The 14,979-nt window shown below is 41.1% G+C and overlaps 1 protein-coding gene across 1 annotated transcript in view; it reads right to left on the bottom strand.

Moving 5' to 3' along the window:
* ABHD6 (abhydrolase domain containing 6, acylglycerol lipase) overlaps window positions 1-13,792 on the bottom strand; it is a gene marked incomplete at its 3' end in the record, with an annotated part of 32,857 nt that extends 19,065 nt beyond the window's left edge. Inside the window, exons 1-3 of the mRNA XM_080714879.1 lie at window positions 13,646-13,792; window positions 5,413-5,569; window positions 825-938 (exon numbers count right to left, since the gene is read on the bottom strand). Coding sequence (XP_080571005.1) covers window positions 825-938; window positions 5,413-5,569; window positions 13,646-13,764 — 390 coding nt within the window. The 5' untranslated portion in view covers window positions 13,765-13,792. The remainder of the gene's footprint in view (window positions 1-824; window positions 939-5,412; window positions 5,570-13,645) is intronic.
* Between the last annotated feature and the right edge of the window lie 1,187 nt (window positions 13,793-14,979).

The raw sequence follows: 14,979 nt of genomic DNA, 5'->3' as shown, positions 1-14,979 counted from the left end.
GCAAAGAGCCAAAGAGATAATGTTCTTGGCCTCATTGGAATATATAGTTTAATGGTGGAAGCACACATTATTAAGTAAACATCTTCATCTGGGGAAATACCTACTGTTAACCTGAAATTAATGGGCTGCTCAATTCTGAAATAGCTCATAAGCCCTCATGACCATAAAAACCTGGTGAAAGAGCTAGAGAGATGCTAAAATAAGATAAAATGCAGAGCACATCCTCCCTAACCAGGCAGAGGCACAGTGACTGAATCATGCAGCTGGCAAGAAGAAAAATAGAACTTCAAAGAGTTTTGTTTTGTTTTTTTTGTGGTACTGGGGGTAGAGCCCAGAGGCTTTCTACCTCTGGGCTATACTCCCAAACCCATTTTATATTTTATTTGGAAACAGGGTCTCACTAAGTTGCTGAGAGCCTCACTAAGTAGCAGGGGCTGGCTTCAAACCTGCGCGATCCTCCTGTCTCAGCCTCCCAAGCACGGGGATTACAATCGTGTGCCACCACGCCCGGCTCCAAAGAGTTCTTAAAGAATGATCTTAACGACTTCTAAACTTCCTTTTCAAAGAGTTGAGAAAATGCCCAGATTGTATTTTCTTATGAACAAGTGCAACAGGCTTAGAAAAGTATGTCATAAGCCCAATCCCTCCATAGCTGACCAGGAATATCATCAGGTTGCCATTTTGCTTGCAATAACTTGTAGACAGAATACCCTGGACACTGGTCTCAGCGTGACTCAGCATGAGACACCCTTGCTCTCCAGCCTTGGGCATGCAGTGGTGGGCAAGGCCCAGTCTGGAAAATTTTGGTGGTCCCTCCAGCTTACCTGATGTATCCTCTTAACTTGTCCATCGATGGAAAGGTCATCCAGGGAGGAGCGCGTGGTGCCTTCATGTCCTGGCATGTCCACGCAGATCAAATGCAGGTTCTTTGGAAGGAACTAAGGATACACAGACCAAGGGTCAGAAGGTAGTGTGCAAAATGCATCTGCCCACTTTTCTGGGAAGGTGACCCCCCACATGCCACATGATCTGTAGATCTACATCCTATCCCTGGGATCTACAGTTCTGGGCCTGTTTTTCCCAAGTACTGTGAATAAGCACTGCCAGTAGCATTATAGGGAGCAGAGGCCCCCAAAGACTAATCCACAGATGGCAAGGGGCTCACAGGATAAATGCAAAGTCAACACAACTCAAAGTTAGCAGGATTAAGTCTCTTGTTCTTGCTTGACATCACTTAGCAGGCATTACCTCCTCCTCTCCCTCTCCCTCCCAGAGTCTACTCCTGCCATGTGGCCACTGACTTGGAACTAGATGGATGATTCTGTTCTCCCAGAGCCCTGGCCAGCTCCAGAGCCAAGAGGAGCAATGCTTTCCCCACAAACCCTGCCCCTGAGTTCAATTCCCAGTAGGAAAAAAAAAAAAAAAGCCAGGTATGGTGGTGCACACTTATAATCCCATCTCTTGGGAGGCTGACACAGAAGGATCACACAGGTTTGAAGCCAGCCTCAGCTACTTAGTGAGGTTTTCAGCAACTTAGTGAGACCCTGTTTCCAATGAAGTATAAAATTAGGTCTGGGAGTATAGTCCAGAGGCAGAAAAAGCCCCTGGGTTCTACTCCCAGTAACCCCCCTCCCCACAAAGATGTTTATATGAGGTGGGGACAGGAAGTGAGTGAGGTGTTCAGGAAGGCATGAAGATGCCAGTCCTCATAGTGACATTTGGACATGAGAACACAAGTGACCAGGGGCTCTGTGAGCCCCTTTCCCCTTGGGGTCCCTTAGGCATGGTCCTTCCTAAGGTGGGAGTCTGGAATGTTCCTTCACCCAATCTGCTGCAGCAGGTCACTCCTACCAAGTGCAGCAAGTCGCTATACCAAGAAAACCAATGAAGCCAACATCACACTAATACCCAAACCGAATAAAGACAGTTCAAGGAAGGAAAACTACAGGCCTATATCTCTGATGAACTTGGATGCAAAACTATTAAATAAAATACTAGCAAAACACATTCAAAATCACATAAAGAAAATCATTCACCATGACCAGGTAGGGTTCATCCCAAGGATGCAAGGCTGGTTCGATATACAAAAATCAATCCATGTAATTCATCATATAAATAGAATCAAAGACAAAAATCACATGATCATCTCAATAGACGCTGAAAAAGCATTTGATAAAATTCAACATCCATTTATGATAAAAAAAAAACACCACAGAGAATTGGAATAGAAGCGACATATCTCAACATTATTAAGGCAATCTACAATAAGCCCACCGCCAACATCATATTAAATGGGGAAAAACTTCAAGAATTCCCCCTAAAAACTGGAACAAGACAAAGATATCCTTGATTACCACTTCTCTTCAATGTAGTACTAGAGACTCTAGCCAGAGAAATAAGGCAAGAAAAGGAAATCAAAGGAGTACAAATAGGAAAAGAAGAACTCAAACTTTCACTATTTGCAGATGACATGATACTATATTTAGAAAACCCAACAAACTCAACCAAAAGGCTTATAGAACTGATCAACAAATTCAGCAAAGTCTCTGGATACACAATCAATCTTGAAAAATCAGAAGCTTTCCTGTACACCAACCATAAAAAGAAATTCAGAAGACACTTCCACTCAGGATCTCCCACAAAAAAAAAAAATACCTAGGAATAAACTTGACCAAGGAGGTAAAAGGTCTCTACAAAGAAAATTATAAAACACTGAAAAAAGAAATCAAAGAAGATCTTAGAAGATGGAAGGATCTTCCATGTTCATGGATTGGCAGAATAAATATCATTAAAATGGCCATCCTTCCAAAAGTGATCTACAGATTTAACGCAAATGCCCATTAAACTACCAAGATCATTCCTCACAGACAGAAAAATCAGTCCTTAAATTTATCTGGAATAACAAAAAGCCCAGAATAGCCAAGGTAGTTCTCAGTAACAAAAACCATGCAGGAGGAATCACAATACCTGACTTTAAACTATACTACTAAGCCATTGTAATAAAACAGCATGGTACTCGCAAAAAAACAGATACATAGACCAGTGGAGCAGAATAGAAGACCCAGAAACAAGTCCACACACTTTCAGTCAATTGATTTTTGACAAAGGGGCCAAAAACATACACTGGAAAAAAGATAGCCTATTCAACAAATGGTGTTGGCAAAACTGGTTAACCATATGCAGAAAATTGGAAATTAATCCCACTTTCTCACCCTATACAAAAGTCAACTCACGATGGATCAAAGACTTGGAAATCAAACCAGAGACCTTGAGGCTCCTTGAAGAGGGCATAGGTCCAACACTGCAACACATAAGCACAGATAAACACTTTCTAAACAAGACCCCAAAAGCACAACAAATTAAAAGGCGACTCAATACATGGGATTGCATGAAACTGAAGAGCTTTTGTTCAGCAAAGGAAACTTTCAAGAACCCGAATCAAGAGCCAGCAGAATGGGAGAAGATTTTTGCTACCTACACCTCCAATAGAGGACTAATATCTAGAATATACAGATAACTCAAGAAACTCAACACTAAGGAAACAAAGCATCCAATAACAAAATGGGCAAACAAACTAAATAGACATTTTACAAAAGAAGAAATTCAAATGGCCAATAAATGCATGAAAAAATGCTTAACATCACTGGCAATCAGAGAGATGCAAATCAAAACTATGCTGAGATTTTACCTAACTCCAACTAGAATGACAATCATTCAAAACACAAACAACAACAGATGCTGGCGAGGATGTGGAGAAGTGGAAACTCTAAGACATTGTTGGTGGGATTGCAAATTAGTGCAACCACTTTGGAAAACAGTATGGAGAATCCTCAGAAAAATGGGAACAAATCTACCATTTGATCCAGCAATACCACTTCTGGGTATATACCCAAAAGATAGGAAGCCAAACTACCAAACTAATTCATTTGTATCTATGTTCAGAGCTGCACAATTCACCATAGCCAAACTATGGAACCAGCCAAGATGTCCATCAACAGATGAATGGATTACAAAACTGTGGGCTATGTACACAATGGAATTTTACTCAGCCATTAAAAAAACTCAATTACATCATTTTCAGGGAAATGGATGGAACTGCAGAACATTATGCTAAGTGAGATTAGTCAGTCACAAAAAATAAGAAATCAGATGCTTTTCCTTATATGTGAGAGTTAGGGAGAAATGGGTCATAGGAGGAACTCTAGATGAAAAAGGAAATCCTACAGAGGAGCAAACAAGGCAACCTAAAGGAGGAGAAAGGATGGGGGGAGAGGAAAATCTCTAAAACACACAATGTAATTAAACATATCGAAATCAACCACTAAGCCGAGCAAGGGAAGGAGGGACGGGGAGGGAATGGGGTGGGAATTGCGTAGGGGTTAAATCAGTGATGTGTACATGTTTGTACACACAGGTTTTTTTTTTACCACAATATGATGTATGAATATAATGCACCAATAAAAATTAAAAAAAGAAAACCAAGAAAGTGATTTGGAAAACTTCCAGAAAGCTGTCAGGTCAAGAATATTTCTCTAAATGGCTAAGGAAAAGAAAAGCAGAAGTAGAAGAAGCTGGGGAGCAGAAGAAAGTAGAAAGGGGAAGCAAGAGAATAAACCTGAAGTACAAAAGAATAAAGGAGTTTTTTAAGAGCCCAGCCTTGATCGTCATGGCCATTCTGAATTGAAACTGTGTCTGAAACCTCCTCTAAAAAGTATTCACAAGGTGAAGAGACTAAGGTACAAGTTTTTTGTTTAGTACGCGTGTGTGCGTGTGCATGCGTGTGCGTGCGTGCGTGCGTGTGTGTGTGTGTGTGTGTGTGTGTGTTACTGAGGATTGAATCGAGGAGTATTCTGCTTCTGAGCTACATCTCCAGTCCAGTTTTATTTTTATCTTTTTATTCTGGAACAATGTCTTACTAAATTGCTGAGATTCACTAAGATGCTGATATTGGCCGCCACCGTGATCCTCCTGTCTCAGCTTCCCAAGTACTGGAACTACAAGTATGCACCACCATGCCCAACTAAGGCACAAGTTTTACAAATAACATTAAACTTAATTTTTTTCTGACCAATATTTTTTCTCTGTGTGTGGTACTGAACCTAGGGGCATTCTACTTCTGAGCTATAATCCCAGCCCCCTTTTTATTTTTTTATTTTGAAACAGGGTCTAAGTTTCTTAGAGTTTTGCTAGGTTGCTGAGGCTGTCCTTGAACCTGCAATCCTATCTTAGCTTCCCAAGTGCTGGGATTAAATATGTGTGCCACCATGACTGGCTTTGAGGAAAGATTATGAATCGTATATTGTGTTAGTTTTAAGACTAAACTTGAACTGTGGTTCTGGGTTACCACCGTGCCAGTGACATCCTATGCAAGTGCAAACCCTTTCTTTCTAAGAGAAAAGTCTGGAAGTGCACCTTGACCACGCTGAGCCACATATCCTTGTGTGCAGAGAATCCATGGAGCATTAGAATGGACGGCATGCGCCCCGGCCTGCCTCGGACGGAGTAACAGAACTGGTAATCCTCATGGCACACGTAGCGGACCTGCATGCCCAGTGTCCTCCGCCAGTACCTAGAGGGAAATAAAGGCAAAAAAAAAAAAAAAAAAAAGCAGTGTGCTCTGGGTAAATGGCTTCAGGAGGTACAGGTCCTCTGCAGACATCCTACTTAGTGATGAGAGTAATACTTCTCTCTACTCTACTCTTATCCTCTGGGAGTCCCCCATGACTTCATCTTCAAGAAGCAGTAAGGAAAAAGGGGTATTTTCTTTTTTAAAAAAAATTTATTGGTGCACTGTAACTTCATATCATTGTGTAGTTCTGAGTGACAGGGACACACAAAGAATATTTGGTGAGCTTCAGGTGTTTTCTTAAGAAGTGTATCACACACAATAACTTTCTGTTAATATAAAGTTTGGTGACACTCTGAGCACCAGCTTATTTCTTGAGAACTGTGTGCACCAGCCCTCTGGCTTCTTGCCTCACAACATATGGAATCAGCAGGCTGCAGTGTTGCCCCAAATCGATTTCCATATAAAATCATCATGGAAACAGATTGAGTTTTCTATGTGATGAATCTCTCCAAGATCAAAGATAAGTAATTCAATTAGAGATTTGCTTTGTGATATACTTTACACTATAAAAGCAGCCACGTCATGCAAAGCAAATGACATAAACTGGTCTTAACCCTTTGTGTAAAATAAGGGGAGGGGTGGTAAGGATATATATTCATATTTACTTGTATCTGTCCACAAAAAAGTGTGGGAGCATAAACAAAGCACTATTAAAATAAGTTATCTGGAGTAGAAACAGGAAGAAGATCATTTACAGCCTTAGTACAAAAGCCAAATGGCTCCTTGTTTCAGGGATAGAAGTCATTGAAGGCTCTATTGACCTAAATTAAGAGCCCCCCTCAAAAGGAATCTCTCTGAAGTTCATTTTTGAGAGTGGCTCTCCCAGAATCTAGACCCTTCCTCCTGCAAGTCTTACCTCTAGTTACCTGAAACCTCTCAGAAAAAAAAGGGTACATACAGATTTCTTTTTTGTATTTTTATTGTGGTAAAACAGACACAACAAAAAAGTACCATTTTAACCTTTTTTTTTTTTTTTTGGTACTGAGGATTGAACTCAGGGGCATTCAAACTCTGAGTTGAATTCAACCTCCAGTCCTTTTTATTTCTAATTTTGAAATACGGTCTTGTAAGTTGGTAAAGCTGGTCTTGAACCTGTGATCCTCCTGTCTCTGCCTCCCAATAACTGGTAATACAGCTGTATGTCACTGTGTCTGGCTCATTTAAACCATTTTAAGTATATAATTCAGCTGGGCATGGTGGTGCATGCTTGTAATCCCAGTACTTGGGAGCCTAAGAAAGGAGGATTGCAGGTTCATGGCCAGCCTAAGCTATTTAGTGAGACCCTCCACAACTTAGTGAGACCCTGGTTTTTTTTAATTTTTTTTTTTTTTTTTTTTTTTTGGTGGTAGTGGGGTTCCCAAAAGCCCTTCTACCTCTGGGCTACACTCCCACGGGCTACACTCCCAGACCTATTTTTTAACTTTTTTATGTGGAAACAGGGTCTCTTAAGCCAGCAAGGCTGGCTCCGAACCAGCGCAATCCTCCTGTCTCCGCCTCCCAAGCGCGGGGATTACAAGCGTGCACCACCACCACGCCTGGCGAGACCCTGTTTTAAAATAAAGAATAACAAATAGGGCTAGAGATGTAGCTGAGAGGTAAAATGCCCCTGGGTTCAATCTCCAGTATTGAAAAAAAAAGTGTATAATTGATTGATATTAACTGCCTAAAATATTGTACTACTATCACCACTGTCAATTTCCAGAACTTTCCCATCATCCTAATGATCCTAATAGAACTCTGTGTTCACCAAATAATTTCCATTATCTTTTCCCACAAACCCTGGTCACTTCTCTTTTTTTTCTATCTATGAGTTTGTCTGTTCCAGGTATAAATGTATAAATGGACTCCTATAAGATTTGTTCTTTTGTTTCTGGCTTATTTCACTTAGTATAAAGTTCTCAATTCTCATCCACTTATCCATTCTTGCTGATGACTGTTTGGGTTGTCTCTACCTTTTGGCTACTGTGAAGACGCTGCTATGAACACTAGTGCACATATGTTGTTTGAGTCCCTGCTTTCAACTCTTTGGGATATATGCCCGAAAAATAGAATTTATAGGTCATATGATAGCTCTCTGTTTCTCTTTTTCAGGAACTGCTAAGCCTTTTCACAGTAGATGTATCATTTCACATTCTCACCAGCAATGCATAAAGGTTATCTTTTCTCCATATCCTCACCCAAACTTATTTTATATTTTTAAATGTTATGTACATTTTAAAGAAAGAAACATATCCAATAGCGTTCACTATTCTCCTCCTCCCTGCAGCTCCTAGAAAGCACTAGTTTATATCTGGACACTGCATATAAATGGATCAAGAACAACATGGTTTTTGAGTCTAGCTTCTTTCACGTAGCATGATGCTTTCAGGATTCACCTATCTTATAGCATCTATCAGTACTTCATTCCTCTTAAAGGCTAAATAATAATCAATGCATGGATTTACCACATTTTATTTATTCATTCATCTGTTGATGTACATTTATGTTGTTTCTATCTTTCTACCTTTTGCTCTTATGAACAATGCCATTATGAATATTCATGTAAAACATTTTGTGTGGACATGTTTTTACTTCTCTTGGATAAAAGTCTAGAATGGAATTGTTGGGTCATAAGGCAACTATATTTTTAACCTTTCGGAGGCACTCACAGACTACACCAATTTTACATTTCTACTAGCAGCATATGAGGAGTCCTCGTACACCATTTCTCCATACCCTTTCTAACTGCATGTAACATAATCATGGGGGGATGTGTCATCAGAGGACTAAGGAGGGACATCTTTGAGAAGCTAATATAGTAATTCTGCCTACCAAAAGGGTTAGGATATAGCTTTTTCTAATAAATCTCTGGTTAACCCAATTTACTTTTCACACTGAAGAGCAATGCTGTCTTTTTAAGAAACCAAGAAAATGACGGCACTTACCTAACTTGTGTGAGGACCTAGGTTCCATACACACACACACACACACACACACACACACACACACACACATACACACACGTCAAGAGACTATCTATGTGCATCTATCACTACACTCTCCTGTTTTATTGGTCTATTTGTCCGCTGTGCCAATTTCACACTGTTTTGATTTATTGTTACTTTATAATTAGTCTTGAGAGCTGGTAATATAATTCATCTAGCTTTGTTCTCTTTCAAAATCAACTTGCAGCTGCTTGTGGTAAGCACATCTTAATCCCAGATTCTCAGGAGCTGAGGCAAGGGAATCTCAAGTTTGAGGCCAGCCTGATCAACTTAGTGAGACCCTCTCAAAATAAAATATAAAGGGCTGGGGATATAACTCAGTGATACAGCACCCTTGATTCAATCTCCAGTACTAGAAAAAAAATCTTCTGGCTTAACTGGCCTTTTGCTTTTCCTTATAAACTTAGTAATTAGCTTACTAATTTCTATCAAAAATTTAATGGAGTCTCAAATGTATATACTGATCTGTAGACCAATGGAGGGAAAACTGACATTCTCTACAACAACTTTTCCAACCCACAAATACAGTCTATCATTGATTTCAGTCTTTTCAATTCTCTCATGTATACTTTGTAGTTTTCTACAAAAAGGTCTTCCATATTATTCTTGTTATTTTGTAATTGCTGATACTATGGTAAATGGCATCATTAAAATTTTTCATTTGTTTGTTGCTGACATATGGGAATTTGATTACTGGTCTTATGTTCAGCAACCTAGCCAAATTCATTTATTAATTCTAACAAATTATCTACAGATTTTCCAGACTTTCTATATACACAGTCCTTACACAGTCCTGTCATCTGTAAACAATGTCAGTTTTATGTCTTTATTTCTACTCCTTATCCCTTTTTCTTTCTTATATTTATGTAAGCCAATTGTTTACTATGATTTCTTATCCTGATTTTACAAATAAGTTTCTCTGGAAAAGAAAAACTTAGAAAAATCTCAGTCTATCCCATCCTGTGAATATTCTCCATGTTTTCCTTATGCAAACAAAGTCATAACTGTCCTTGACAGCAGAGGAAGCCACTCTTCCACAGTGGCTGAAGGCACCCCACCCCAGCCATGCCTCTCCACTGACTCACTGTGAGGCACCTAGCACCTCCTGTGGGAGCAGCCATGGCCCATGGCCAGCCCACTGTGGACGTGGGCAGACTGTGCTCCAGGGACAATTAGATTCAGGGAAGCCTGCTTCTAAGACTGGATGTGGCTTACCAGGGACGCCTGTGCCAGTTCCTCAAGGAGCTGTGAAGATCCCAGAGGGAGCCCAAGGGGCATGTGGCGCGATGAGCAGCATGTCCGTATGCCCATATGGCAGGGCAGTTGTATGGGTGGTGTGGGAGCTGACCTACCTCTCCTGCCTGCTGCACCTGGTTACATAGCAATCATAAAACCTCACCCAACTCCCAGGTCTGAAAAGTGACCCCACTGGTGGCCATTATGGACAGCTGAGCAAATGAAGACCTTTGGAGTAGCTGTGACTGAGGGATATGCATGGCTCATGGTCAAGTTGCTCATCCCATGACAACCACTGTGTGAATGTCACCGCAGCGAGGGGATCTGGAGGGAACAGGCTGTGCTTTCTGGTGCAGGAGAGGAAGCCACTCAGGGTTTTTGACAGCTCTCTGTGATGAATCGTGGGTTCTATGACTATAATCATAATCCCCCGTGTCACAATGCCATCTGGCATGATCTGAAATATTTTCCAGGATTTTCTTTTTCTTTTTTCTTTCTTTTTTTTTAATTTTTTTTATCCGCTGCAACCATCTGGGTTTTCTTCTTGGTCTATGTATTTGAGTTCACAAAATAAAGAGTATTATGTTTGTCCTTGGGCCACTGCTCTGAGCTGGGTGACCAGAGTGGACAGACTTTATGGTCACATGTATCTAACTGGGCATGGTGGTACCTGTCTGAGGCAGAAAGATCACTTGAGCCCTGGAGTTCAAGGCCAAACTGGACAACATAGCATGACCTCATCTCAAAAATAATAATAATAAAATTCCATGCATTTATGCTGTCAACTAATGAGGCACTAAATGCTCTGATCTGTGGAGTCTCTGGTTTGGGTGTTATTATTTGGTAATAAAAGTGAATTGTTTTTTATGCAGCATTATTCCTAATAGCCAAAAGGTGGGAAACAACCTGTCCATTAACAGACAAATGGATAAACCAAATGTGGCATAACCATATTGCCTTGGTCTGTTTTCTGTTGCTATAACAAAATACCTAAGATTGGATAATTTATAAATGGAAGAGGTTTATTTTGGCTCATGATTCTGGAGTCTGGGAAGCCTAAGACCCTGGTGCTGGCCTCTGCTTGACTTCTGGTGAAGGCCTGTGCAGAAAGCAGAAGGGCAAGTGGGCATGTGGGGGAATACAAAACACATGGAACTGCCCATCTCTCTAACAATCCACACTTGTGCAATAACTAGTCCATCTTAACAGGACTGCTTCAATTCCTCTTAATGACCTAGTCACTTTTTTGTGTTTATGTGGTACGGGGGATTGTACCTAGGTGCATTCTACTTCTGAGCTTATACCCAAGCCCTATTTTATTTTTTTTATTTTGAAACAGGGTCTAAGTTGCTGAGGGTCTCACTAAATTGCCAAGATTAGCTTCAAACCTGTGGTCTTCCTGTCTCAGCTTCCAAGTGCTGCCTAATCACCTCTTTAAGGACATCCCACATTTCAACAATGTTATATTGGGAATGGAATCTCAACATGTGGTTTAGGGGGAAAATCATATTCAGACCATAGCACAAACAATGGAATTTATTCAGTCATAACAATGAATGAAATGCTAATATACTAAAATATAATATAGATGAACCTCCAAATATTATGCAATGAAAAAAGCCAGAGAGAAGTCACACATAATATGATCTCATTTATATGAAATGTCCATAACAGACAAATCCAAAGAGACAGAAAGTAGATGAGCAGCTGCTAGGAGATAGAGAGAGGCAGCACCTGGGAGTGACAGGTATGAGGTTCCTTTGGGAAAAAAAGTCCTAGAATTATACAGTGGTAATGACTGTATAACACTGTGACTATATTAAAACCACTGAACTGTAAACTTTAACATGGTGAATTTTATTTTAAGTGAATTTGAGCTTTATTTGCTGTGAATTAATTTCCCCTTTTAATAAAAAACAAATATTAAGCCAGGCATGGTAATGCACATTTATAATCCCAGTACTTGGAGGCTGAGACAGGTTTGTGGCCAGCCTCAGCTACTGAGGCCCTCTGCAACTTAGTGAGACCTTGTTTCAAAATAAAAAAGAATAGCCAGGCGTGGTGGCGCACGCTTGTAATCCCAGGACTTGAGAGGCTGAGACAAGAGGATTGCACAGGTTTGAAGCCAGCCTCAGCTGCTTAGTGAGGCTCTCAGCAACTTAGGTGCTGTTTCTAATAAAATATAAAAATAGGTCTGGGAGTATAACACAGAGGTAGAAAGCCCCTGGGCTCCATCCCCAGTAACACACACACACACACACACACACACACACACACACACACACCAAAGAGACAAACAAAAACAAAATAAAAAAGAATAAAAAAATAGCTTGGAGGTAGAATGCCCCTGGGTAAGTTCCCAGTAGCCCACCCCCCTAAAAATGACTTCAATACCCTGACTCTGAAAGCCTTATTGGTTGGCAGCCCAGGGAACCAGGAGATGGTTGTCCACACGGGAGGGTGGGATTAGCCTTTATATAATCACACTCTGTCTTCATCTGTCTTCAGCCATAGCCGTGGGTGGGTATGGTCCACATCAGTGAACTGCACTCTGCTCCAGTTTGATTTTGTTTAATAAAAGTGGCGTTTGTTTGGCAGGGTTGTGAAATGGGGCACCACTATGGCCTCCCCATGTCTGGCCTACGAGGAGCTGTGAGGACAGAGGCTGCTGTGTGTATAAGGGGTTGGGGAGGCTCAACATCGGTCCTGGGTGACCCTCTGAAGAAGTCACCACCCCCTACACACCTGACAGAGCTAGAATGAAGATAATGCCCTGCCAGGCAGAAAATTTCCCACTCTGGTGAAACAAAAGAGCCAGAAAGGAGGGCAGAGAAAGGCAGGACAGCCTCCCTGCCTTTTCCTTCTCAGTCCCAGTTCGATCTCAGTGGGATCCCTGAGGAAGAGAGAAGACGGGCCCACTCTGCTGTATTCACGCCCTCATGGGTGCAGGAGGGGCAGGTTCATTTGTTAAATGGACAATAGCACAAAAAAGTCAGGGAAGCACATCACGAGAAGGCCGCTTCCTGGCCCCGCCAGGACCCTCTGACTCCACCAAGAGAGGCTCTGTTCAGGGCTGCCCTTTCCTGCCTCTCACTCAGAGTGTTCGGTGGCAACAGTATCCACGCTGGATGAATATCACTGTAGTTGAATGCCACTGGGTTTATTTTTACTTTTTTTATATTAACTTACTGCAAGTCTGTAAGCTTGCCACTTATGGTAGTGATATTTGTATTACTTCTTTTTTAGGTACTTGCTAAACTAACAGGGATGATCTCAAACTGTGATCCTCTTGTCTCAGCCTCCCAAGAACTGGGATTAGAGGCATGCACCACCATGCCCCAGCTGGAAACTTTTTTCACTTTATCAATTCGCAGTTCTAGAGCAACTCTATAAGCACCCTATCCTCCACATGACTCTCAGAGGCCCTGCTGTTTAATAAGTGTTTTACTGACATCACTGTACCCATCCGGACATCACTTTGTCAGAATCCAGTGACCCAGAAAACACCAAAGGCGTTCCCATCACCATGCACAGCCCTTGCTTTCGGGCAGATTTGGGGCTTTGGGAACAGGATGGCCTCCAGAACAAAGATGCTGTCAGAAACCTCAAAGATTGTACCTGGTGAGAAGCGATTACCAATTCTTTAAGAATACTTTCAAAATTCAGGAGGATACACATCTTCCAGTTTTTCTTTATGTTTGAAATATGTCACTAAAACCTGGCAAACAACAAACATGACAAGCAGAGGTGACAGTATTATGATACCATGAAAAGATCAATTATACAATTAACTTACCAATAGTAGATCCTGATCAGGGCTGAAGGCCACAGGAGGAAAGAAGCTACGAATGCCAGGATTGGGATGGCCAGTGTCCCTCCCGCAATCACAAACATGTTAACCACGTCCAGATCCATCTTGCTCTTTACAGCTGGCTGGCCTGCAGGGACTGAAAAGAGGAAGAGGATGGCACTGATGCCTTCTCAGAAGGTGAAACTCGAGGGGAGAAGAAAAGGGAAGGGCCCACAGCAGGGTGCAGAGCAGAAGAAACAAGAGCAGGCAAGACCTAGAAACCAATAGACACAACTGGATGCAGTGAGGAGTCCTTAGCCAACCATGGAGTTTTAAAAAATGAGTCACACTCTAAGGCACATTGCTGGGATAATCGGGGGGATCTGGGCAAGGACGGAGTGAGCACTAGATAAGATATTGGATCAGTGTTACAGTTCTCAAGTGTGATGGTGAAATTATGGCTGTATATGTACATGCATCCTGGAGTTTTCAAGGGTACACAAGGGTAATGTATGTATATGAGTGTGTGGGGGGTAATAAAGCAAATACAGTGATATATTAATTACTGAGGAATCCAAGTGAAGGGTATATAGTATGACTTCAACTTTTTTACACTATTGCAGTTTTTTGGGGGGTGGTACTGAGAATTGAACCTAGGGGCATTCTACCTCTGAGCCACACTCTCAGCCCATTTTATTTTTTATTTTGAAACAGGGTCTCACTAAGTTTGCCACAGCTGTCCTTGAACTGAGATCCTCTTATCTCAGCCTTCCAAATATTTGTATTACAGGCATGTGCCACCATGCCTGGCTTATGCCTGCAATTTATTATTATTATTTATTATTATTATTATTATTATTATTATTATTATTATTTAGGGTTTTTTTTGTGGTACTGGGAGTGGAACCCAGAAGCATTAAAACATTAAAGAAAGAAATTGAAGAAGACCATGGAAGATGGAAAGATCTCCCGTGCTCATGGATAGGCAGAATAAATATCATCAAAATAGCCATTCTGCCAAAACTGATCTATAGGTTCAATGCAATTCCCATTAAAATACCAGAAACATTCTTCAGAGACCTAGAAAAATCAATCATGAACTTTATATGGAGAAAGAAAAGACCCAGAATAGCCAAAGCAATTCTCAGCAATAAGAAACATGCAGGAGGCATCACAATCCCAGACTTCAAATTATACTATAGAGCAATAGTAGTAAAAACAGCATGGTACTGGCACAATAACAGATATACTGACCAGTGGATTAGAATAGAAGATACAGAAACAAACCCACATATCTTTAGTCAATTAATCTTTGACAAAGGGGACAAACACATACGCTG

This window comes from Muscardinus avellanarius, assembly GCF_963383645.1.
Source record: "Muscardinus avellanarius genome assembly, chromosome: 18".
In the NCBI taxonomy this organism is placed as follows: Eukaryota; Metazoa; Chordata; class Mammalia; order Rodentia; family Gliridae; genus Muscardinus; species Muscardinus avellanarius.
This window is presented reverse-complemented; position numbering and strand designations above follow the sequence as displayed.